This window comes from Mus caroli, unplaced genomic scaffold (genome assembly GCF_978045245.1).
Source record: "Mus caroli unplaced genomic scaffold, Mus_caroli_1 scaffold_1, whole genome shotgun sequence".
Classification (NCBI taxonomy): domain Eukaryota; kingdom Metazoa; phylum Chordata; class Mammalia; order Rodentia; family Muridae; genus Mus; species Mus caroli.
In genome coordinates, this window is record NW_028227256.1 from 127819769 (window position 1) to 127846783 (window position 27015).

At 46.0% G+C, this 27015-nt stretch overlaps 1 protein-coding gene and 1 long non-coding RNA gene across 8 annotated transcripts in view; one reads left to right on the top strand and one right to left on the bottom strand.

Moving 5' to 3' along the window:
• Window positions 1-27015, top strand: part of LOC147006118 (uncharacterized) — a 99973-nt gene that overhangs the window by 5438 nt on the left and 67520 nt on the right. The gene's annotated exons all lie outside the window — the stretch shown is intronic.
• Window positions 5496-27015, bottom strand: part of Srgap2 (SLIT-ROBO Rho GTPase activating protein 2) — a 239620-nt gene continuing 218100 nt past the window's right edge. For 5 of the 7 annotated variants that reach the window (XM_029477380.2, XM_021172064.3, XM_029477361.2 and 2 more), the window contains 6 exons: window positions 22682-22906; window positions 19425-19504; window positions 17379-17559; window positions 15344-15490; window positions 11554-11878; window positions 5496-8758 (listed from right to left, as the gene is read on the bottom strand). In XM_029477380.2, coding sequence (XP_029333240.1) covers window positions 8375-8758; window positions 11554-11878; window positions 15344-15490; window positions 17379-17559; window positions 19425-19504; window positions 22682-22906 — 1342 coding nt within the window. In that variant the 3' untranslated portion in view covers window positions 5496-8374. Of the gene's footprint in view, window positions 8759-10588; window positions 10684-11553; window positions 11879-14269; window positions 14592-15343; window positions 15491-17378; window positions 17560-19424; window positions 19505-22681; window positions 22907-27015 lie in introns of those variants that run through there. The other 2 variants (XM_085840886.1, XM_029477392.2) reach the window with 2 other exon arrangements.

Genomic DNA, 27015 nt, shown 5'->3' on the forward strand with positions numbered 1-27015 from the left:
AAACAGTGGTTTTGTGGACCTTGTAGGGGGAGCAGGAAGGGCTTGCCAGCCTTGCTGGGTGCTCTGAGTTAGGCAGCAAAGGAGGACTAGTGCAAGCATAGGAAGCAGGGCCAGAGGTGCAAAGAGCGTGAATTGTTCGGGGCTTTGTACCTGGGACACTAGGGAGAGCCAGCAAGGTGAAACTGTAATAGATGGCACTTTGCCTGGAGACTCTGGGAGGAAACATCCTTGGTGTGGTGAAGATATAGGGCTGCATGCCTGTGTCCCAGCTCTGTGTGTGTGTGTGTGTGTGTGTGTGTGTGTGTGTGTGGCTTAGAAGCCTGGAGGGAAGAGGATGTTCATAACAGACATTGCCACATTTTCCCAGGTCCAAGGAATCATAGAAATAGTGGTAATCCAAAGGCAGCACAAGAACCAGAGGCAAGTTTGTGTGTGTGTGATTTCTGTGTGTAAGTATATGTGTGTCTATGAGTGTGTAAATGTATACATGTGTGACTCTGCATGTGTTGTTTGAGTTTGTGTGTGTGTAAGTATATGCGTGTCTGTGTATGGGTGCATGTGTATGAATGTATAAGTGTATGTGTGCGATATCACTTTCAAATTGGGTGCTTCCTTCTATAAACTAATTTTACCTTCATTGTTTGGGGTGAAAGGTGTGTACTAAGGGCGTGTCTGTATTCCAGCTGGAGGGATTAAAGGTGAGTGCTAAGTGCTGTGCCACACCACAACTAGAAACAGTTTGTTTTTCCTCAGTAAATAACAGACTTGGGGTTCATTGTGTGATCAAATATCTTGCAACACTGAACAGGGCATCAGAGCTAGAGCCTGTTTAAAAAAAAAAAATCCGGCAGCTGGGGTGTAACTCAGTAGTTCTGCTCAGCATGTATGAGGCTGAATTCCATACCCAATAGTAGCTATGGCGCCCTCCCCACCCACACACACTGCTTTCCAGTACCTTAAAAATAAGAAAGGTCTCAAACAAACAAAAGAAAGAAAGGACAGAGCAGGGTGGTATGTGTGGGCCTTGTTTACAGGGCTGTGTATACTGGCTGTAGCTAAGTGACAAAACCTTAGAACCTATAGTGTCCCGACACCTTCATAAGTCAACTCTGGTTCTTCCCAAGTGGTGGGTAGGGTTCTGTGGGTGTACTATCCAGGCCCCAAGGGCCTGGTCCCTGTGCAATTACGTCATCATTCCTAATCTGGAAATGTGGTTCTTCCTTCCCACACTCAGTTTAAGACCCTGCAAGTGAAAGTGAACTCATTCCTCAGCAGCCCTTGGGGCCTGGTCCCTGTGCAATTACGTCATCATTCCTAATCTGGAAATGTGGTTCTTCCTTCCCACACTCAGTTTAAGACCCTGCAAGTGAAAGTGAACTCATTCCTCAGCAGCCATGGCCAGTCCGTAACTACCCTAATATCTGCTGTTACTCCCGAGAGACAGGACCATGTGTCCCTTCTGCTGGCACCACTACCTCCACTGGGGCTATGCAACTCATCTGTCCCCATATTCCTCTGTCTTTCTTCTGAGTCTGTACACAGAGAAAAATGTGTCTCTCAAGTCTTCAGAACAAACCCTGGTCTTTGTCCAGTCTGGTCTTTCCTTCTTTGCTGCCTATCCCACCCCGGTAAGATTCACTCATTCTCTCTCTCTCCCTCTCTCCCCCCCCCGCCCCTCTCTCTTTAGAGACAGGGTCTATGTACCAAGAAGTCCCATTCCCCTCTCCCCCATTTTTAGTGTTTGAGACAGGTATCTCTATATAGTCCTGGCTGTCCTGGAACTTGCAATGTAGATGGGGATGGCGATGAACGCAGAGATCCTCCTGTCTCTGCCTCCCAAGTTTAGATTAAAGGCCTGCTATTAAAGCATTGCCCAGCAAATGCTTACTTTCGACACCAGCTTCATCTTATTCCTTGGCACATTCAACAGTTGATCCTCACTTTTGTCAAATACTTCCTTTTCCTGGACTCTGTGGCATGCGTATTAGAAATCAGGCTCTCCCCCAGCCTGCTTTCAGCGACCCAGCTGCAGCAGCTTCTTCCATCATCACCCTAGGTTCCCCTTAGCACAAACCTCTCTTTTGCTGTCTGCCTGTCCCCCTTTCATGTCCGTCCCTGCTCTGAGATGGCCTTGCGTAAGATGCATGGTGTGATCTCTGTGGCTTACCCCGGCCCCTACCTACCAGGCACTCTGCTGCTAAATCCTAAAGACATGCTCTTCTGACACCTAGGTGTTGGGTTCTCGCCATCTTTTTCTGCTGGTCCCTCCTTTATGAGAGTCTCCTTTCCCATCTACACACCATTTCAGGAATCTCCGTTTGAATATATCCTAGTGGATTTCAGGTATCCATTTCATGCCCCCAAACTCCAGACTCACACATCTACTGTCTGCTATTTCCATGTCTTTCAGTCATCTAAATTAGCAGAGCTTCCCTAAGCAGAAATTAAAATTTTCTGTGCTTGATTTCACACCACAATGGCCTCCTCCCTCTTTTAAAAAAATAGAGTAATTGCTAAAGCTGGCCTCAAGCTGTGATCCTCTTGCCTCAGCTAATGAGTATCTGGGACTATTGGCACATGTTATCACACCCAGCTCCATGATGGTTTCTCGTCAAACCCAGCATCTTGTTTCATTTTCACATTCACTTATTTTGCTGTGTGTGTCCGCGTGTGTGCAAACAAGCTCTACAGTCTGTCTTTCCTGCTCAATACAATGCTTGAATAGATAAAGTCAGTGGCTTGACTAAATGATTCCTTGTCACATATGATATCAGGGTTAGCATCTGAGTCAAAGGAAACTTCCTGCCAGCTGTGCTGGCTCATGCTTAGAAATTCCAGCACCCAAGAGGCTGAAGCAGGAGGGCTGTGAGTAAACTGTGAAATTATTTTTTTACCTAATGTCCTAGAACAATGGGCTCTCTGAACATTTAAATGAGACAGTCCATACTATCCTGTTTTGGTTCCTTCCCATCCAGTTGAAATGGGTTTGTGTATTGACTGTTCTCTGCCACCTGCTCCCATCTAAGTCCCAATAGAATACATATGAAGAGGGACCCCAGAAGCATGACTCTTGTCTGTAGGATTCTCTAAGCCTCTTTGGTGCTTTGTCTATATATAGCCCAAGGGCTGGCTCCATCCCAGCACCCCATCGGCTTCAGGGATCCCCCCTTCATATAATGCTGCTGGTATGGGAGGTGGGTGTGAGAGCCCACATGTATCACTGGGTGGCAGAACAGCCTCAATTTTGACTCAGCCCAGGGCAACAATGCTGCAAGAGCATCATTAACAAAGGGAGATGAGACAGGCTGGTAAGGCAAGGAACTGAATACCAGATACATAAGAGACAGAAATGACAAATCTAAAAGGAAGGTGTCCATGCCCCAGCTGGAGTAGAATTCCCTGGGTCACCACTGAACACAGATAATGCTAACAAACATGTCAGCTTGTTTGACTTATCCTCAGGGATGTCTCCTATTATAATAAGTGCTCTAAAAATCAATGTTGACTCTAGGTTTTGTGGAATTCATTCTAATTTGTTATCTCTCACCATATTTTGCTGCTTTTAAAAATCTGGCATCTGTTTATTAGAAATGTATGCATTGCACAAGACCTGCACAAACACAAACCAGACCAGATCTCAGCACGCAGAGGGAGTTGGACATGACGCCCCACCCCTGGCAGAGGAGTGAGAGGCGATTGTTAGCATCTGGGAAAAAGAGGGTCAGTTCTAAGAGTGCAGTCTCTGACAAGCAGACCATGCCCCAGTGGAAGGCCACACAGCCAAGAACATGGGGCAGCACCAACCGACCTTGATGGGGGTTGGCAAGGTTGGGTAGGGAAGAGTAGGAAGAGGGGATGAGTCTGGGAAGAACTGGGGCAGGATGAACATGATCAAACACACTTTCTGAAATTCTCAAATGTTAAAATGTGTGTGCACAGACATGTGTGCACACTTTCTCTTACCTGGGACAGGAAAGCAACTCATGGTGTAAGGAGTCAAATAGCCCCACACAAGGCAGAAGCTGGGTGCAGGATAGGAAAGAGTGCTAAGCTGGTCTGCCCATAAATTCATCAAGTAGACAGGACAAGGACAATGGTGCTGTTTTAAGAATTCAGCAACATCTTAGAAAAAAATAATCGTGAAGGGCATAGTGGTGCATGCTTTTAATTTCAGGACTCAGGAGGCAGTGGCAAGTAATCTCTATGAATTTGACAATGTATATGTACATTTACACACACACACACACACACACACACACACACACACACACACACACACACACTGCAGACTCAGTTTTTCCTCATCTGGAAGCCTCCAGGGGACAAGTTTGGAGGTTTCAGTCCATGACTGGCTGGCTCCATTGCTTTGGGCTTCTAGAACATCTCTTGGCAGGATATGTGGTAGAGTAACCAGCTGTTACTTTTTATGAACTCCACCATCATGTTCACTTTCTATTCAAACACAAGGCATCTATCTCTAAGAGAGTGGAAGCATCCCTGTATTCTCCACCCCCACCGGCAGCAAGACATGTCAGTCAGACCTTTTTCCATATACAGGGATGGCCAAAGGCAGACTTGGGGATCTAGCTGTGAAAGACAATAGCCATTCCATCGGCAGACTGGAGGGATGGCTCAGCAGTTTAGAGCACTGATTGTTCTTGCAGAGGACCAGAGTTCAGTTTCCAGCCCTACATGGTGGCTCAAAACTGTCTGCTGTGTCTGTTCAGTTCCAGAGGACCTGATGCCTACTTCTGACCTCCATGTCACTGCATACATGTACTATGCAGCCATGCATGCAGGCAAACTTAAAATACAGAGCTGTCTGGCAACCCTTAGTCATAGTTGGTAAGTTTCCAACCAGTTTTATAGGTCTACCTGTCTTTCTTTCTCTTTCTTTCTTTCTTTCTTTCTTTCTTTCTTTCTTTCTTTCTTTCTTTCTTTCTTTCTTTCTTTCTTTCTTTCTCTCTCTCTCTCTCTCTCTCTCTCTCTCTCTCTCTCTCTCTCTCTCTCTCTCTCTCTCTCTCTCTCTCTTCCTTCCTTCCTTTCTTTTCTTTCCTTTTCTTCCCCCCCCCCCAGACAGGGCTGGCTTCTCTGTGTAGCCCCAGATGTCATGGCACTCACTCTGTAGATCAGGCTGGCCTCCATCTCGCATAGATCCACATGTCTCCATACTGGGATTACAGGCGTGCATCACCATGGCCTGGCTAGGCTTTCAAGTGGGGAACCCTGATCATAAAGCTGGAAATGAAAGCCGTCCGCATTGAAAACCAAAGGTGGGTTCTGTTGAGGGAAGTTCTTACAACCACAGACTGGTCAATAGTATGCTGGAGAGTTCCTACAAACTCTCTGAGGCTCCACACATGGGCTAAATGGGAGCAATGCTGAAGAGGGGAAAGAAGGTGGCACTCAAAGTCACCTAGTTCCTACTGTTGCAAGGCTCAGACATTGTTACTTCACTGCTTTCAGGGAGGGGGGAAGGGAGGTGACGTACAGCGGCAAAACCTAAAAATGTATTTTATTTTGAAGTTGTGCTTTGGATTTTCCCCAATCCAGCATTGGCTGAGTGAGTCTTAGGTTCGCACAAAGCATCTTCAAGCATACATACAATATTCCAGTTATCAACACCATTTTAAAGAACATACCATTTTACACAAATGTGACATACAAATCAGACGCCACAACACTGCAGTTCCCTGGAAGATCTAAGTTCTCTTCTGAACCGAAGTCCATGCACACCAGCCCTTCCAGTGGTCTGTTCATCCTGGTACTGGAAGGATTTCTCATCTCCTTGGGGATAAATGAGGGTGGCCTGAGGAGGCTGGCAGAGACCAGCATTTCCAGTTTCTAAGCTGCTGGTGGCAAACTCCTCTACTTTCCAAACTGGGATGCTGGTAGCCCCACCCACTTTTCTTCCCCAGAGACTTAAGTCCACACCAGGGAAAGGATCCATGCCACGAGGGGCAGAGCAGGGCTCTTGGAAGCATCATGCTGGTTTCAGGCAAGCCTATTTGAGGAAGGCTGGTTGCCCAAGGCCTGGGGTGGCCGGCTCCTTTTGGCTTTTGGTTGTGAAATCACAGTGTGCAACCTCAATTCCAGTTGAAGTGAGCTCTGCTGAGGAGGAGTCTCCTCCTTCTGGTTCCTACTCCTTTTAACAGGACCATCTCACAGGCGTCAGAAGCACCAGAGATAAGGAAGACAGCTAGGCTCCCAGAGCTGGGGTGAGTAGGGAACCACTTGTACACTGTCCAGTTCATTATGCAAATCAGCAGATGGACATCGGACCAAAGGGATGAAAAAACACAAATAATGTACAGGATTAAGAGAGAAGGCAAGAAGAAAAGTACAGGCCCAAAGTATGGTCTTCAAGAACCTTTGCTTTTACCTTCTTAGAGGGTAGTGTCCTGGAGAGAGGATATAGGGCAGGTTGAAAACTCTATAATCACTTAGGTTAAGAGGAATGTAAAAAGTGAAGGGTGGGGCTTCTTATTCATCAAGGAAACGGATCCTCGGATCTGGAAGCCCCTATTGGCTCAGGAGCAGTACAAGCCCAGGTCAGTAAAAAGAACACCAAGAATCAGACATCCAAAGGACCAAGGGGGCCCCATGCAGTCAGACTCACACCACTCAAGGAGGGCTGGAGCTCTCTCTGCTCCAGCTCGGGGAGCCGTCTTCCCGGTGCTGCAAGCTACTCTTCTCGGTAGTGACTCCTTCAGGCTCCCCATTCCCTTCACTCAGAGAGAGGCATCCACCACTTCCTACAGATCCAACTGCCAGCTTCACAAGTTGGTCCAAAAGGATCATTTCTAGCCCAAAGCTAAGAACACTCAGGGATTCCAACCCAAATGACAAACCCATCTCTCTTGAACTATAGAAAACAATACAGTTAAAATAAAAGCATAGCATTCAAGCCAGGAAACAGAGAATGAGCCTGAGCTGCAGGGAGCTGTTGAAACACATGATCCCATGGTGTGATTTCCTAGCTCTGGTGCTCCTGGGGAAGCACGATGTAAAAGAGCCGGTGTTCCAAGCCCCAGGCTTGTAGGTTGGGAGAGCATCTAATGGTAGAAAAAGGCCAAAGGCAGGACCCAATGTGACACATTCAGTTTTTCCCTTTTTAAGATTCTGGTTTTGGGAATTGGTGTTGATCAACGTTCCCTTAGTCATCCTTGGTTGGATAAACAAAAAACAGTTTCAAGAGGCAGCACTTCTAGAATTTATCGAAGGATTTTCAAGCCCCTGTTCATCCCGAGAGAGCTTTATAAAAAACTAAGCCAAGAGGTGAACTTGAAATAGTTTTAATCTGGGCCCAATTTTTGGATTAGCAGAGAGCAACTTAATTTTTTTAATGGAATGGCAAATTTTAAAAGTATTAGATGCCAAAAATAGTGGGAGAAAGAAGGACTCATTTCCTACCCTTTTTAAATCTGCCATAAACAAAATAAAACTTTAAGATGTTTTACTCTAAAAGGAACTAGCTATAGAACTGTCTTATATTGGAAAACATCTTACATGGAAAATGGTGTGTCAGAGACAAAGACAGGAACGGAAGAAAAGTCTCTATGTTCAGAAAAACTTCTAAAGCTCCGAGATAAGACTAGGATGCACTTCTACAGAATGGAGCAGAGCAAATGCAAATAACCGGTGACCCCCTCACAGCAAGAGGAAGAAGACAGAATCCCACCCGCACGGCAGGTCACAGGACTGTCCCATTCTGCTAAATGTTTATGACAGAGAGATCTCAAAGGCCAGGTTTCTCTGTTCCAAACAGAACAAAGTTTGTGATGAGAACAGAGACTCCTGGGGGCTTCTGTGTGAACTGCCACCACAACAAAGAGTGGTCTATGACCAGGAAAGGCTATATCAGAGACCAGAAAAACCTGTGTGTGTATATGGGTGTGCATGTGCACGCACATACACACAAATATATATATTTATTTATATAAAATGAAAACTGGGCTATATATGATTTTTTAAATCAGTACTGAAAAACAAGATGTCACTGAGAGCTGCAGCCAAACATCTGGTCAAGGTGTCCTCTATGGTCTGAAGGGACAGACGTAGGCTCGTGTCCCTATGTCTTGCCTTGGCAGATATCACAGCAACCCGATCATGGACAACCTGTAACTGGCTAACCTAAGAACAGTATGTACTGGAGCTGGCTGGATTCCAACAACAGAGGGAAGCAAAGAGTGGAGGAAGGACCAGAACAGGGAAAGCAGTAACAAGGGCTTCGTTCTCGAGGCTGGGTAATGGGAAGGCTAATTCCTGTAAGAACAACTTAGAACCTAATTTTCAACTGAGTCCCCAAGCTACTTAAATAGGAAGATTTTAGAAACGGCCAGTCTCCTTGTCTAGAATAATTACGTTATACCCCTTAGACAGTACAAGACTTGTCTGTGGCCTGTGGGGAAGCAGATGAATTGACACCAGGGCTAGTGGCATTTGTTTTGGGGAAGACAGTTGGCTTGGGCCGTGTGGCTGGTGGTTTGACTGGAGCAGCCATCTTGACAGACTTTACAGGACGGAAGGCGCAGGCAATGTCCCCAGCAGTACTGGCACTGCGCTGGAAGGCAGGCTCAGGGTCCTTGAGGAGCTGGGTGTGCAGAGGGCTGGAGGGCTCAGATGTGGGGGCTACCACTGGGGAGGTCTTGAGTGGTTCCAAGGTGTCCAGAACCACATCAGGTGTGTGCTTAGCACTGCTCTGCCGCTCTAGCTCTTGAAGCTCATTCAGGGCAGAGTTCATTGTTGCTTCAATATCCTGCAAAACAGGAAAAAGGAAAAAGTAAGACAAACCAAGACAGATATACCCAAGGATCCAATTTCACTCAAGTAGGCCAAGCCATGAAACCAGCAATAAAATGCCTTATTTCAGTTGGCCAAAGTCCTAGGACACATGAGTGTCCAGATTGTGGAAAAAAGGGACAGAGATTGTCATTGTCAGGAATTTAGAAAGAGTAACTAGTGACTTTTGGATATGACAGGCTGTTGTACACATCAACTTATACCCGTTGGGGTCACCTGTACAATATCAAGCCAGCCAAAATGCCAGCAGAAACTGGGGTGGGGCCCCTTAGGCCACACCCCCATCAGAGGAGCTACTGGCAGTTGACAGTTGCTGAGGAAGAGTCACTCAGTTTTGGGAATGGGGCTCCTGGTAGCTTGACCATACCCTAGAAGGTAGCCCTAGACCTATGCATATATGGGAAGTATTAGACTTCCAATACATATGGGAAACCTTAGCCCAGTATGTATTGGACTGGGGGCAGGTTGTTAACAACAACAGCGACAACAAAAGGAAGCCATGAGATTGGGCAGGAAGCCAAGTGGGAGGCCCTGGGAGGAGATGGGGGCAGGGAGCAGTGGAGGACATGATCAAACACATTGCATAGATGTACTAAGTTTAACAATGGAGAGAAAAAATTAACAAGGAAAGAGTAGCTGAGTCTTTTCAACTCAAGTTCTTGTTTTCTGTGACAGGTGCTGAAACATTTCTGGATGAAATTACATACAGTTAGATGGAGAAAGGAAAGGTCATGAGTACACGGGGATTCATTATATAATTCTCTGTATGTCTGTGTCTGTTTGAAAGTGTACATAGTGAACAAATTTTACAAAGTGGTAGAGATCAAGTATGATCTTTATTTTCTTGACTTCAAGGCCAATGGTTAAGGGTGTTATTCCTCCCATCTTCCACACGAGCTAAGGGATGTTCAAGAGCCAAGTCCTTGAAGACTGATTAGAACAATGCTTCAATTTCCCAACTCATTCAAGTGTGTACCTTGAAACTGGTTCCTTCTACCCAGCACCAGGAAAGAGAACCCAAAGAGTGGCCAAAAGGGGGAGCCAAAGCCCACACAGGTAAGTTAGCATCTGCAAATCAGTGGACACTGCAGATTTTAGGAAAAAAGCAGTCCTAGCCCAGGGGCTCAAGGCAGAACCAGAGAACCATTGTGTGTAAGCACCCAGCTTCCATGCCCCGCTGCACACTTGTGTTTAATATTGCCACCACAGGACTCCTCTTTGGGATCAAGAATACTTTCAAACATTTTAAGTTCCAAGTCAGCCTCAGATTTCCCACTCAGGGCTTTTGGTTCTATGGCATGATCTATGTTGCTACAAATGACAGGGACTCATTTTTACTAATCACGGTTGCATTAATTAGCCCCCCCCCCTTCTTTCTTCCTGCAACCTCACCAGGCAAGCATTCTGAGCTTGCATCACTGAGCTATACACTAGACTTCCCAAATCTTTTAGAATGCTCTGGAAGAATTCTTATCTCCTGGCCCCATCTGTTAATGCAGCTAGTATGTTTGTGATTTCTAACACTTAGATTAATGACTGGCCAAAAGAAGATCAAGGAGGATTCCTATGGTGCAAGGCAGACTGCTGTCAGGAGCTTAAACAGGATAGAAGGCTAGCAAAGCAAGACATCACAGGCCCAGGGCTTAACTCTGGCCTCACCAGGTACACCTCCTTAAGCTGAGCAGCAATGCAGCCAACAGAGACCATATAGAGCCTCCACTGCCCTTCCCTGTCATCCCAGAAGATGAGGTGAGGAAAAGGACAAAACCAAGCCCTTAGTTCCTACCTCTTCTAGTGAAAATTATATAGCTGGGAGAGACGTCTGAGAGAACTGCTTGGAGTGGCCCCAGTAGCTGGATGTTTAGATGTCGGGTTGGGCTTCTAATATTTTATGGAAAACACAGAGTTATCAGTGTAGTATAGATGAGAAGGAAAGTCCTGCAATTTGGAGCTCACTTGCACTGTTACCAGGACCCCTGGGCTGGAGGCCCTTCTAGTACCTGAGCTTCAAGCAACATGGATACTTTGGGGTCTTTATGATAGAATCAGATGGTGGACTAATTATCTACCCACAAGCACCTAGATCAGCTTCAGGAAGTGGGGTGATAGGGATGGGCAGAGAAATATATAAATGTGACAGATATATTTGTTTCAGCTTCACTAAAGTCTACTATTGGGTTTTTATCATCTGTCTATTATCTACCTACTTACCTACCTACCTACCTACCTACCTACCTACCTACCTACCTACCTACCTACTCAATGTGTCCTATGGACAGAGGCCAGAGGAAGATGTCAGATACCCTCCTCTATTACTCTCTACCTTATCTTATTTGAGACAGAGTCTCTCACTGAATTTGAAGCTTGTTGCTTTTTGGCTAATCTGGCTGCCTGCTCCTAATCTCCAGCACTGAGATTACAGGCATACATGGCCATGCTAGGCTTTTATGTGAGTGCTGTGAATTTGAATTCAGTTCATCTTGCTTCCATAGCAAGTATTCTTATTCACTGAGCTATCACCCCAGACCTTACCTTAGTGCGACTAATCCTATTTTCAGGTTCTTGCTGGGGAGACAGGACTAGGCAGATTGCTCACTAAGCTGTCCTGGCAGGTTCACTGTATGATACTTGCAGTACTCTCTATAGAATGCACAGAGCATTGGTCTGCTTTAAGTTCTGTGGGTTCTCCGGGGCTGCTGAGGGGAAGTAACCATAGTAAGCTTATCACTTAACTGTTCAGAGCCCTGTTACCTGTGCAATGACTTCAGGGTCCATGGGCCGATGGTTATTGAAACTTTTTGACCTTCCTGCCGTGGCGGTCTTCCGGATCTGTGGACTGTCCATCCGGTTCTTCAAGGACGAGTGGCGGCTGATAGAGTTGAGGCTGCCATGGCCGCTGATGGAACACTTATCTGGCCCTTCCTTGGGGAGATTCTGGCTCATGATGGGCTGGGAGGATGGACGGCAGCTAGCCCCCACCCCCAGGGAGGAGGAGTCAGTCAGAGAACTGCCCAGCCCATGGCTGTCACTCCGAAATGCTTTTCTGATGCTCCCAGATTCTGGACGCTTCCTTTGCCTTCAACAAACAAAAATGGCATCTGATCAGGGAGCCCTGGCTCCAAGGGAGCTAGGATTGTGACAGGGGGTAGAGGCTGGCACCTGGGACTTCTAAAGAGAGTCAAATAGATTACACTAACTCTCCAGCTTTTCTTTCTCTTGTTTTCTCTATGGATTGTTTCCCTTCCAACCCCCAACCTGGGCGGAGTGAAACGCATACTTACTTGGTGGCTGTGAGCTTTTGAGTTCTAAACATGTAAGATGCTGTCAGAAAAAAATGCCTGTTTAAGAGAAAGTTTCTAGTGGGAGAAAAGAGTCATGAAAAGACCCACTCCACTGCCTGCCTGAACAGCAGCCCAAAGCCCCAGGTAAGAAAGTCTCACCATCACCAAGGAGGGGAGAACTGCTGGTAACAGGAGTTAACGCTTTCAGTTTGCTCAACTATGTATAATGAGCCTGTCATCATTTGGGCTCTAGTAAGAGGCTGTTTCGTATTCATAGACATGGAAAAGATTTTTCAAGGAACTGCTTTTTGGCACAGACAGAAGGTTCACTGTGTGCTTGCTTCTAGGGTGGAAAGGACATTTATGCAACTCCTATGTCACCCAGCACTGGGCCAGTTTATTTCATACCACAAAAGGCTCTCCAACGATATGGTGTGGTAGGATCCTAGTCATATGGGTATTGTCCGATGCTGAATAATTTCATTTTTCAAACCAGATTTTAAAGGACCTCATCTAAGATGCCATCTAGCTGCTAGTTCAGATAGCAGCTGGGTAGCTCTGATCTTGTATCTACTGAGGAAGATGAGCTGAGCTGGGTGAGGACTCTGGATGGTAAGGGTAGGACTCTGAAGACTGGGGGCCATATCTGAAGCTTAAGTAAGTTCTTGTGCTGCTTACAGATGAGATCTGCTTTATCTTTCTGGGTCCAGCAGGATGTGCCCAGCAGCCACTCTAAGCATGTATCGGCTAGGTAGGACTAGCCTTGGAAGGCAGCCATTTTCAACAAGAAAAAGGATGTTTTTTAGTCTAGGAGGGCTCTGCTGAAATAAGCCCTCCTCTGTCAAGTTTTCCAGACACTAGTGCCTCCAACTACAGACTGGAGAGATTTTCCCCCTCCCATATCCCCTCAGTGATTACATGGGACTGTGTTTCAGTTGCCTTCCATATGGTCTTTTGCCTTGCCAGTCTGTGAGCTCTGAATCACTAGCATCGGTGCTTGGCACAACGCAGATGGTTAATAGAGGATGTGGAATTAAAGTGAAACGCCACACCCTAAGAACTCTGCTGATTTCCTTTTTCCATTCAAGGATGGCTGACTCACAAGTCAGAACTGCTGAGAGGGCAGATTTAGGAGGCTGTGGCAGTGTGCCATCCCAGGCTCTATTTGGGCCATGAAGATGAGGAGGACAGAGATGCTGGTTACAAGCTCAGCCTGAAGGAGGAACCAGGCATGGATAGCACTGAGTACCAACAACTCAAGCCATTCCAGAACGCAGGATGAGAGCACTTTTTTTTTCAGCCTCAAGGAACTTAGGGTGTCAGGAAGGCCTCCCCAAAAATGCTTAGAGTGAGTCTTGGAGGGTGAGGAGGAGTTAACCAAGTGAGAGGGTCCAGGAGGAGAGAGTTCTTTAAGGCAATCAGGAAATTGAAGTTGCATGGGGGGGACTGTTGTGGAGGTAGTCAGGAAGACAGAACGGCACACTCGCTCCTAAGGGACAGGCATACGGGGGGTCTGTCTGTCACTCATGCACTGATTGGCTGGTGCCTAGGAAAGGTTGACATGGGTTGGTTATAGTCTGTCCCAGGAAATTCATCAGAAGAATCTTGATACCACCAAGCAAGCAGTTCAAGGGAGCCATCTCAACGTTCTACCAGTTGTTTATCTTTTGACTATTTTCAGCCTTTGATCTCTATCGTTCCTTTGTAATAAGTGGCATCAAATATATGCTGACTTAAAACTTAATACCCAGGGATGAAGCTGTAGCTTGGCAGTGGGGTGCTCCGTCTGAATATGTGACTTGTTCAGTTCTGTCCCTCAACACCATAAAAACAAAAATAAATGTGTGTAAATAAACACCTAACTTCCCCTTCAACATCCAGTCTTGGTTTCTGACTCAATAGGTTTATGACCTTGTGATTGTAGGCGCATAATTAACACAGACTTGTAAGTATTGAAAAAAAAATGTGATTAGCTGGCAGCTAGTTTTTATTAACTTGCCCTCCTAGTAGATGGAGGGAAGTATAAAATTCTCAACTTGCTTAGTGGTCTGAATTAAATTATGACTATTCTAGTAAGTGAGCTGAATAAACGAGATGAACTTGAGTGGAAAGAGATAGGAAAGAACCATGTCCCCCAACCCCTCTATTGTCTGGTTGGAAAAAAGCCAAGAGATCTGGCAACCTCATGCAGTTTAACAACAATAAGCATCTTTTATTCTCCTTCCAGTCTCAGTGTCCAGAGGCTATGGTTAACAGGGTATCAAAGTGCAAATCATTTCACCCCTCCAAAGTCAGGAGGAATACAAACTGTGCGTCATCTCCAATCCACGGTCACCACGAGTGCCCCGGGGCTTGTCATCCTCCTGGCACTGGGCCACAGTTCAGGGTCTGGCGGAAAGAGGTCTGTAGGACTTGGTGTCTGGCCCCTTGAGATGAGATTAGTTCTCCAATAGCCTGAGTGCCTCTTGGGAAGGCGGCAGCTCATGGGCAGGCGAACGAGGAATCCCTCTAGATAGCCAGCAGGTGTGGATGGAGTTAGAACCTCAGAATACTGCTAATGGCCACAATGAAAGCTGGGGTGAGTGTAAGCCTGCTGGACAGGGGGTTGGGGGAACTCTGCAGAGGGACTGCCAGGGAAGTATAATACACAGTGCTAAAGCAACAGGAGAAGATGAAAAGTGATTTCTGCTAGTGTGAAAGGGAGCGAAGGGAAATCACAGGATGATTTAGGAGCTCAGTGCTCTTCTCTTTTCCATGGCTATGAATGCAGGATGGGGAGAGACAGACACATATCATTGAAACAAGCCCACATGGTGGGACATTAGCTTGGTGAGAGACATATGAGACTCTGAATCTGTAGACAGACAAGGGTCAAGGAAGATATCAAATATGGTTTGAATAAGAATTGGAAAAGTGAAGGCACTGATAAGAAATAGAAGAAACAGCACAAAACCAAGTTGCAAAGGTGACCAAAGCTTTGATGAAGGTTTGGCTAAGACTGCTAGGAAGTCTGGGCAGACAGACACTGTGGAACACACAGTACCACAGGATGACAACAGACAGTTGGAGGCTGGGGCCTGCTCTCAGACCCACATCGGCCTCCTCTCCTGGCCACACACCTTGCAGCAGCAAACAACACGTGAAGACTGTTAGGCTAGGGGAGCTGGGAGCCCTGCGTACAGCAGAGCGGAGTGGGGTTAGGCTAGGGGTGAGGCTGAGTGAATCATTTAGGGGAGCAGAAAATGAAAAGCAGCGCTTACTTGTTGATGTTTGCAAGATAAATATCAGCTACATGACCCCCACTGGGACAGCTGGCCCCCGTTCTGGCTGTCACCTTTTCTTCAGGTGGCTCAGACATGACCTCAATCTCAGACTTGGGGCTGGACCTCTCCACGACACCGTCCTCGCTGGGGTAGAAGGGACAGGCGGGCAGGGAGAAGGGAAAACAACACAAAAAGCAGTGTTAAATCAGCAAGATGGCCCCCCTGGACAGACACATAACCCCACACAGTGCAGAGGCAGCAGCAACCCCCGTCTGGGGCTAGCTTTGTGAGCAGAGGCAAGGGAACCTGAGGGCCTTTGGAGGGTCACTTAAATAAATAAATAGTTTGCTGAGTTCTATTTTATTCTCAGCTTCTCAGAAAAGCTTGGCTAGGGGACACCTGGATTCAAAGCATCTGCCTTTGGGCCCATGCTGCTTTTGTGGGGTGGCCACGATGGGACCACCTCCTGGAGAAGGAGGTGAGGTCCAGGTTGCAGTTTATCTGCTGAAGTTCTGAGTGCTGCTGGTAATGACAGGCAGCTCTGAAGTGGCTCTGGAGGGAGATGCCAGCGATGAGGCATGGTGTGGACACATGGCCACACTGTCGTAGCATATGTAGCCTCACTCTGAGCATTCAAGATGGTCTCAGGTCTCTCCATTGCTCTCCTGGCCCCTCTGGCTACTGATGAAAAAGAGAGCCCCTTTTCTCCCACAGCTCATCTTCTCTGGATCCCGTGGTGAAGTCATAATGCTAAATTTGGGAGAGTCCTGTCCGTGCACAGACCGCCACCAGGTTTTCGATGTTATCAACACAGGGAGGGTTTCCCCGCAGAACAAGCCCGAGAGAGGCTGGGAGGGTGCAGACTCAGGATATCAACCTTTAAAAAGATAATAGTAAGGGGAGGACTAAAACAGTGACAATGCTGTATCTTAGGGAGGTGTGGGGCTGAGGCAGGGCGAAGGGGGGCAGGTGTGCGCAGGCCACAAGGTTCGCTACTTTCTGCCTAGGATACATTCTTTCAAAGAGTGGGAACCAACAGACAGGCTACCCAGCAAAACCTCTAGAGCCAACTCTGGTTTCCCTTGGTCTTCGACATCCTTTTCCTACCTTTTCTACGTGTCCTACTTTGCTTCTTTTATAAGGCTTCCTTTTCTTTCTAAAAATCTTTCTAAAAAGATTTCTCCTAAAAAGCAACCTGTCAGTCTTCACTTGCAGGTGGGAAAGTCCTATCAGTGGCTCAGCAGGCTGGGGTAAGCCAAGTCTGATGGCTCATGCCTATAATCTTAGCATTGGGAGGCTAAGGCAGGAGGACTGCTGTGCGTTATACAGAGTGAGCCCAAGCAGCCTAAGCTACAGAGGAAGGCTATGCTGGCCTGTCTTAAGTCAACTTGATAGACGCTAGAGTTATCTGGAAGGATGGAACCACAACTGAGGCAATGCTTCCACAAGATCCACCTCTATGACATTTTCTTAATTACTGATTGACGGAGGAGGGCCCAGCCCACTGTGGGTGGTGCCATCCCTGTGCTGGTGGTCCTGGGTTCTATAAGAAAGCAGGCTCTAGTACTCAGTAATCCCTGAAGGTGTCTGCATCAGCTCCTGCCTCCAGGCTCCTGCCCTGACTTCCTTCAGTGATGGAGGTCACAAGCCAACTTAACCCTTTCCTGCCCAACTTGCATTGGTCTCAGTGTTTCATTACAGAAATAGTAACCCTAAGACAGAGAAGCAAATGTTTTCTCAGCCTAACCTTCCCAGAAAGCAACTAATGCATGGTCAAATGAAAAAGTCCATGCTATCACTCATTAAGCTTACATATAAATGTATATAAACCTGGCACGCTTCTAAAACAAATGGATCAAGTGGCAATTTAAAGGGAGAAGAGAAAGTGGGAGATCAAAACAATTCTCCAATGAGTTGCAGAGGCTGGGTGTTCTCCATGGAACATTAAGTCTTAGAACCCCTTTGGGAAATAGTGTCCCTCCCACAGTGCAGCAGAGACCCCCTCCCCCAAAGGTGCCAGGGTTTCACTTACGTGTCTTGGACTACGATGTACTGATGGGGGATGAGTCCATCTATACCGTTGTGCCGGCCCTCCCACCAGTCATCAGAAGCCCGCTGGTAGAGCAGCAGGGATGCTCCCTTCTTGAAAGACAGTTCTCGGGCTGTCCGGCCTACGTAGTCAAACTTGGCAATGGCTTCTATGGGCTCACATTCTAGGAAGGGCGGGAAAGAATGAAGCATGTGTTTCTGGGATCTACAGACTCAGGAAACTGGGTGAAAAGTCTACTAACAGTGGTGGGAGGATAACTCAGTGTAAAAATAAGCTGCACAGGATCCATAAAGCTCTAACAGACTGGTATTGTCTGCCCTGCCCAACTTCTCTCCTCTGCCTGCAGTAACACACAGGGACACTGCTTTCCCTGATAACTCCTTTGTGATCTCACAATGTTTTATGCTGACTGTCTACTATCCATTCTTGATTTTTTATTTCTTTTAGGCAGTACTGCAGATTGAACTCAGGGCTTCGTCTGTGGGCAAAGATGTACACTCCACCACTGACCTCTATACCCAGTCTGACATACTATGCTTTTAAGCATTTTTCTGATTACATAGTAAATTCATCAGCAACCTAACATTCAAATTGTACCATATTTTAGGTAATTTATTTGTGTTATTCAGTCCTCCCAGTAGAATGTAAAATATATAAAGTGATTTAAAACCAATATATGGAAAATGCATATGAAAATAACTTGAGAGGTTAAAAAGGGCTTGTAAGTACTCTGTGGGATTTTCTTATGTATAAAGTGAGGATGACAGGAAGTTTCCCTTCTCATGAAGTTGTTATGAGGAGTTAATTTCAACTGTGAAAAACCTTAGAATAGTGCCCAGCACTGTGATATGTGCACATTCATGTGACATGTGATGCAGCCATTGCTGGCATCATTTATCCATTCTAAGCTGCAGTAGAGATTGGATAGTAAGTAGAAGGCTCTCCCAAACATAGAACAATTAGTTTGTAAATACCACAGCAGGGAGGAAGGCTGATTAAAAACAAGCCCATGCCCATAAAGCCCTGGGGGGCAAGTCTGCTGCTAAATGGGCTGGATGAAGATTCCACTGCAGAACCCCTGTCTCAGTAGGCCAGTATCCGTTCTCTACAACCTCAAGTACAGCACTTGGCTCTGTGACCTCGTTTTTCTCAGCTGCCCCACCAATCTCGCTAGAGATAAACCTCTAACAGTGTGAGAACAAGGCAGCTATAATGAATACTGAATTCTCTTGTTACACCTACTTCTCTCTTAAAGATCATTCTGATTCTTCTCACACCATGATTTAAACAATAAGTCCTATCTCTCCCTCCTTCAAAAGCTGGCTCCAGATTGCAGGATTTCTAGCAAGGCAGGGGTGCAAGCAAAACTCTGTAGACTGTGCCATTTTCTTCTTCTGCCCATAAAATTCTGAGGGCCCTTGTCAACTCCTGAGACTTCCAGAGACCAAGTGATCCAGAAATGGAGGTGTGGAGCGGTTGGACGCCGGGAAAATGTGCTGGCTGGACAGACTCTAATAAATCACGTGTACTCTAGAGGGGTTTGAGGATGACAGCTGAGCATTCCACCCCTGGATGCACACTCACGGGCTGTTCAGCGCACACAAATCTGTACTTTGGAAGGGGTCACATTTTCCAGTTGGCAGGCATGCAAGCGTGTGGTTTCTGTGTCCTCATTCCCACCCCCCTCACTTGGCTTCTGTTGAGTTCTTGGCACCCAGTGTCTCTATTCCCCAGGCTTGATGTTTTTCAAATGAGCTTTGCTTTGGTTTCCAGTAACCTGGCAGTATTCGGGCCGATACCTACTGGATTCAGGTTAGATAGGGAGCTAAGAGGTGGGGCAAGGAAGCTGCAGGACTACAAAAGGGGTATTATTCACCTCAAGTATTCATTACTTGAGACTGCTCCTCCAAGGTAAGGAGAGACAAGAAACTCCTTTCTCCCCCTTAGGGTCCACTGGACAGCATAGTTGGTTGAATGCACAATATATACTATCATGCCTGCTTTACTGACCAGCAGCCTATAGCATACCATCATCGCTTGTGTGGTGCTCCGCTGTAACGTCCTGGGTGGAGTCTTCAGCAGAGATAGTCTCTCCATGAGTGCTGTCACTGAAACAGAAGAGCGATACCGGGACATCACTGTTTGCTCCTAAAATTTTCCTCCCCTTTGTTATATCAAATCAATTGCTTGCTAAACTCTAAGCACACAGCCATCAACTGCTAATAAAGGATCTCTGTGATTCTCTAGTTTAGCTTCTGTTCCCCAAGCTACATGTCACTACTTGGGACTTGGGCTGCCTTGAGAGAAAGGGAAGGCTGTGGAGTTACAAATAAACTCTTTATAAAACACAACTTGACTACTCAGAGAAGGAAAGCCCTGGTTTTTGAAGCAGGGACAACTGGACATGAAAACCAGCTTTGATATTTGATAGCTACATCTGTTATTACTTTTAAAATAAATACAGAGGTGTGTGAGGTATCACTGGTGTAATCTAGTGAAGGCTTTGGCGAGAGGGGTGCTCAGTAAGCGTAACTTCTTCCTTTACTTGCTGACTCTGCGGCACCGAGTGATTCACTGGCCCAGGCACTGATGGGAAAGTAGGAAGTGAGTGGAGGATGACTGGAACCAGAGCAAAGGTAAAGGTCTGCTGGAGAGTGGATTTCACTGGAGGCCAATGGATGAAAGCTCAGCCTAGTCCTTAAAACATTTATCTTCTCTTAAATCATCCAAGGCTGAGAACTGGGAGTGGCTAGAAGTTACTATGGCTGAGGTTCTTCTATTCTCTTCTGGCTCAGGGAGGAGGTGGGCATTCTTGAAGAGCAGAGAACCCTCTGACCATGTCTGAAGCTTTCCCTTCGGGCAGCAGGAGCCGTCAAGCACACCTTTCCAGGCAGGCAAGCCTATAGACACCACACTCCTCTGCCTCCTGCCATGGAGCCTGCCTCTCCCTGCCCAGTACACACCCCCTCCCATCTAAGACACCTGTTAAAGACTAGGCAACAAGCTGGTCCTAAGGAGGGATCTTAAGTTCCAGAGAATACTCTGATTCTGATAGAACATCAGTAGGGATTCTTCGTTTTCATTTCTTTTTTTTTTTTTTTTTTAAGTCGAAATAATTCCTTACTGTTTTCTGGGCCTACAGACTATTGCAGGGTTTCATTTCTGTGCATCTATTAAGGCATCAGAGCATCAGTTCTTAAACTGCAGGGAGCCCTGGAGGGCTTGCTAAAAAGCTTTTCTGACTCACAAAATCTGTCTGGAGTTAGAGACTCTGCATTTCATTCTGGTCCCACAGGATCTGGTGCTGTTAGTCTGGACTTTCCACTTTCAAATCTGTGCCATGGTAAAGGAATGATACTTTCTGAGGTTCTACGTAGTCCTAAGATCTGATGCTTCTCCTCTCCTGGGCCCTGGCAATATGGCCGACACTAACAACATCAGAGGCCCAAGGTCCTAGCAGTAGTCCTAGGCGACCAGAATCCAATCGGGGGACAGGTAGGTGGTCTGAAATGTACTTTTTCACATCTGTGGAATGGTTAGCAGTCTGGTGGTCTCGGTTTCTTGGCCACTCTCCTAAATTTGGGGAGGGCTTACTTTTTCACTGCCTTAGCTCACTGTGATAGTATCTTTCTTCCTAAAGAAGGGAAGTCAGGAGCTACGTCAATGACAATTGTTCCTTGATGCCACTGGCCCAACGCCAAGGACAGTGGCACAAATGTTCCCCGATTACCTGTGTGGTGTTTTCAAAGACCACTAATAAATATCACACACACAACACACAAGGTAAAGGCTGAGGAAAACACTTGGGAGAAAACTAGAAGAAAGAGTTTCCATGTATGTGTTCTAAGGAACCACACTCCTTGGCTTCTGCTCCCTGGGTAGAGACTGGGTATCAGGGAACTGGGACCACTACATCCCCCTTTTATTGGTCCAGAACCTGCAGTGATTTGATGTTTAACTTTACAGGTAAAGGTAAGAACGAAAGGACCATTCCACAGCTTTTTAACTACTCATGCAAAGATATAGGAAATATATCCTTGGAACTCACAGGCTAGGAGGTCAACTGATCAACAGGCCCAGTCACCGTGAACTACCTGTCAGCCACAGAAAGCTTTGTCTCTAAGCAACTACCTGAGGTGTCCCCAGCTCAGATGCAGGCCAAAGATCTGAAGTCCAGGAGAGAGTCGATCCAAGGATGCCATAAAAAGTTTACAGAGGCACAAATGTTATTTTCTTCACTCCCTGGGTTCTGAGAGGGTCATGGAAAACCATGGACCAACTGACTGCTAATTAGGTAAATATATGCCTTGCCCTCTCTTACTGTGGTTGATAGCAATGGGGCTGGAAGAATTGGTTCCAGATGTTAATTTAGACGGAATCTGATTTGGGTTGGCTTGTGCATTCAGCTTCTATTAAAAACCATTTAGAGAAGAAGGGAGTAGGAACAAGATGGTAGGGGTTAAAAGGCCTTTGTATTCAGTGAAGAATGGCACTGTAAAGTGGTATCAGGGCATCTGTGTGAGGTACTGGATGGGGCCTGATCCTAGAAAGCATGAGATCAGGGTTGAGTCCCCAATCACTGGGGTGGGCTGACACATTGCAGTGACCTTCCTGGATTGTAAGGAGTTCATCTGAAAAAGGGAACTAGTATTCTAATTTTTAGAAATGATTCCTTTGTCTAAAAGAGGTGGTCTAATACAAATATACTTAGGGAGGTTCCTTTTAGAAGTATGTGCTCAGGCTAGGTCATAAAAAACCTTGTCTATATAATGTCATATGTTTTACAGGGGGTGGAACTAAGCGTAACCTACTCCAAATAAGTTTACACTTTTTCTCTTCACAAATTTCTGAAATCATCCTAACATGCCACCTTATAAACTCAGTGTGCCTCATATATAGATTTTGCCTCCTAAGAACAGGATTCCCTGAGACCCAGCTCTGTTTTCCTCACAATACACAGCTTGGGCACCGCTGTCTGATGAACAGCAGGTCTACACACTACTCTGTAAACTCTCCTTTCCTTGCAAACTGCTATTAAGGTCATTATTTTCTAAGATGGTCCCTAGTCACACAATACTCATTTCAAAAAGGGAGGTGGGCAAAGAGGCACTTATTCTGTGGGTGAGTCTAAGATGGGAGAACAGCCAGACCCTAGCAACCTACAGAACCTGTATGTGGAGGTGGGAAGACCTGGCTGCTTTCCTTTGGGTTTTGCTTGACCATCTGGCCTCTACAGCAGTGATTATCAGGCACTCTTTTCTCTCCTCCCCTTCTTGGGCCCTTACCAGTAGTCCTCCATGCTTCCTCCTCTGCTGTAGATGGGACCCTCCAGCTCCCTGGGGTTTGGGAAAATGCTCTCATGTTGGATGATGATGGTTTTGATCAGCTCATTCACGTGGGCTTGACAGGACACCTGGTCATGGCCCTCTGGCACTGACATCAGTGAGGGCCCGAAGCAGATGGCAAGGTTGTAGGGGTCCATCATGTTCTCTTCACTGAACTGTGATAAGCTGGAAGAGAAGAGAGAGGGGGGAAATTGGAAAGCTCTCACATGAATGCCCAGAGAACACAAACACAAGAGGCATTGCCAGAAGGAAAGTCATAAGTCCACAAACTGCCACCTGCCTTTCTGGGCATCTGAGGCCTTCTGGAAAGTCAGCTGAGGAAAGAGCCACTGCCCATGGTTATTTGGGAGCCAGGGAAAGGAAAGGTGCAAGACCTGCTTGCAGGTCTGACCCTTTTCTCCAGTTCCCCATTTGAATCCTTGAGTCTCATTTTCACCCTTACCTTTGACCTTACATATCAGAGCTACCCTTCTTTGGAAACAGATCATATAACACTCTGCAGAACTGGATATGGCTCCTGCAGACCAATTCACTAAACTATCAGAGCAGATGGGGCCCTCGGCTTACTTTGAGAAACCCGCACAGGACACAGGAACTGTGTATCATGTGCTTTCATGCATGCATACAAAAGAATCAAGTTACTGGGCATTTTCAATTCCAAATTCTCTACTTATTACAAATATAGTCAGCTGATTAATTTTTTCATTCCATCAGGACAGCAAATTCTTTCTAGAATAGCTAATGCAATTGTTTAACATTTTCATAATATTCCCTTGTATTATTATTACATCCAGGAATTAATCATGCATTCTGTTTATATTCTGTTTGGGGTTCCCTTGGACATAGGCTAATTTTATTATTGCTTATTTATTTAGAGATTTTTTTTCCCCACTCTTAGCCAGCAGCTGCTCTAGTCACACCCCAACCTTGGCCAAGGACCCAAATACTCAACTATCACTATGCCTGCGGGGGTCCCCATGGGTCCTTACCTGTGGTGATTTGAATAAGAATGGCTCCCCTAAGCTCTTATATACGAATATTTAGTCAGCAGGGAGTAGCACTACAGTGGTGGCACACACCTTTAATCTCAGCATTTGGGAGGCAGAGGCAGGCAGATTTCTGAGTTTGAGGCCAGCCTGAACTACAGAGTGAGTTCCAGGACAGCCAGGGCTACACAGAGAAACCCTGTCTCGGGGGTGGGGTGGGGGAGTAGCACTACTTAAGAGGGACTAGTAGGTGTGGCCTTGTTGGAGTAGCTATGGCCTTGTTGAAGGAAGTATGTTAGTGGGGGTGGACTTTGAGGCTTCAAAAGCCCAAGCGAGGGCCTGGCTTTCTCTTTCTGCTGCTGCCTGCAGATCCAGATGTAGAACTCTCAGCTACCTGTATCAGGTCTGCATGCCTGCGTGCTACCATTTTTTTCTGCCACCATGATGACAATGAACTAATCCTCTAAAACTGTAAGTAAGCCCTAATTAAGTGTCTGTCCTGACACAGAAGCCTGGGCTGTCTTTGGGAGCATCCTCTACAAAGCTTGATGGGCATTGCTGAGGAGTTTGGCCTGCCTATGGTCATCAGCAGTAGGTTCGCAGTGTCCAATTCTGACAGACCCTGAAAAGGAACTAGAGCCTTTGGACTCCACTGCCATTCTTCTGGATTGGGTGAAGTTTATTTCTAGTGTGTCCCACATCCAGACTTATGTTACAAAGCTGGTTTTCCTCTAACAAATGGCGTTCTTCTTTGCTGGAGAATATGATGTGCACCTGTGATCCTTCTATAATCACTGTAGGACATTAGAGATGGCATGAGGTATAAACAATTGCCCTGGACAGAGTGGCTGAGAGGTATTACTCCACAATACCAAAACTAAAGACAGAGAGGCCAGCAGGCAAGGGCATCATCTCAGTGGCTGCTACATGGCTACACAGGAGTTGGTTTGTCTTTGCTTAAAACAGAGATTCGTTATGTTCCCCAGACTCATTGTCTTCCTGCCTTGGCCTCCAAATGCTGTTCAGTCCTACACCACTGCATCCAGCTCATAGACATTTAGACATTCATTATTAGACATTTAATTTTAAAATCCTTCTCTGGACCTTGAGTTAAAGGAAACAGGTTTAGAAAAGGGAAATATATAATCATCAGATTAAAACTGGAGAGATTATTATCTTTTTTTTTTTAAAATTGGGTATTTATTTCATTTACATTTCCAATGCTATCCCAAAAGTCCTCCACACACTCCCCCACCCACTCCCCTACTCACCCACTCCCACTTCTTGGCCCTGTCGTTCCCCTGTACTGAGGCATATAAAGTTTGCACGACCAATGGGCCTCTCTTTCCACTGATGGCCGACTAGGCCATCTTCTGATAACATATGCAGCTAGAGACACGAGCTCTGGGGGGTACTGATTAGTTCATATTGCTGTTCCAACTATAGGGTTGCAGACCCCTGTAGCTCCTTGGGTACTTTCTCTAGCTCCTCCATTGGGGGCCCTGTGATCCATCCAATAGCTGACTGTGAGCATCCACTTTGTGTTTGCTAGGCCCCGGCATAGTCTCACAAGAGACAGCTATATCTGGGTCCTTTCAGCAAAATCTTGCTAGTGTATGCAATGGTGTCAGTGTTTGGAAGCTGATTATGGGATGGATCCCCGGATATGGTAGTCTCTAGATGGTCCATCCTTTCGTCTCAGCTCCAATATCCCAAGCAGAAATGACCCACACAACACATGAGATGCCATAGGCTAACACATTTAGCTAGCCAGGTCTAGGTTTCTCTGAGACAGAAAGCTCAGAAAAGCCTTGTTTCTTTAATGTGATTTGAGGGTGTTTTAGTAACAATAAGAAACCAGAGTTATTGGAATGTGTGACAGTCAGAGAGAAGCACTCTATTTCCAAGAAACCTGAGTGAATTCTACAACACAATGAAGGATGCATGAAGTACCCTGTCCCCACCCCTGAGAGGGTTGTCCTATTCATAGGAGGCTATAGTGAAAAGGATCTGGAAGAGGACATATCGTTTGTGAATCCATAGCTCTGTGAATCTATGTCCATTTTCTGATTCCCATTAAACATCAAACCAAACCAAACCAGAACCAAAAAAAGACCAAGAACCTTGTGATGGCTGATCTTGGTTGTCAACTTGAAGTACCTGGGAAGAAGGAACCTCAACTGAAGAATTGTTCCCATCAGGTTGGCCTGTGAGCATGTATCTGGGGAATTTTCTTGATTGTTAATTGATGCAGGGGGCTCAGGCAACTATGGGTAGTACTATCTTTAGGCAGATAAACCTAGACCGTTTAAAGAAATATAGCTGTAGATGGGAGGAAGCTAGTGCCCACCATTCCTCTGTGGTTTCTGCTTCAAACTCCTGCATATTTATGGTAAGTCAGCCTTATTTTACTTCATGCAATGATCTTAGGTTCTATCTACCTTCTTGCCAGTGTTATAATTCCATTCTTCTTTATACCTTAATAAAATGCCATATCCTTCATCTGTTGACAGACTTACAGCTGGGCTAGTTGCATATCTTGGCTACTTTGAATAGTGCATCAGCAAACATGGAAATGCATGTATATATGTGTATATACATATACAAGTATATGTTGACTTAAAATCCGTCAGGAAATTACCCAAGAATGCTTTAGCTTAGTCATGTGGTAATTCTATTTTTAGTACTTTGTGGCACCTGCATTCTGATTTCTACAGTAGCTGTACCAGTTTACACTTCTTCCAATCTCATATATGGGCTCCTCTTTCCTGACATATTCATCATCATTTATTATTTATTGTTTTCTTTCTTTTCTGTTCCTTTCTTCTTTCCCCTTTCCTTTCTTTCTTCTGTCATATATTACATCCTAACTATAGTTTCCCCTCTTTCCAGTTTCTCTCTCCAACCTCCTTTCTCCTCACAAGCCGCCCCAACTGCCTACTTCCCCCAAGAAAGGAGCAGGCTTTCCAGGGACATCAACCAAACACATCATTAACAATCTGCAATATGACCAGGCATATATGCTCACATTAACTCAGAAGGAGGAAAAGGGCCCCAAAAGCAGGCAAAAGAATCAGAGACAGCCCCTGCTCCCAATGTTAGGAACCCTATAAGAACATCAAGTTTCACAGTTGATTGTTTTCTTGACGACCACCTTCTGGAGTGATAGGCAATAGATTCTCAGTATACCTTTCTTTTCTACTCATGTGTACGCGCGTGTGCGCGTGTGCGTGTGTGTGTGTAGGCCATGCCAAAGAAAAGGGACAAGGAGAGAAGAGAAGGTCTAAT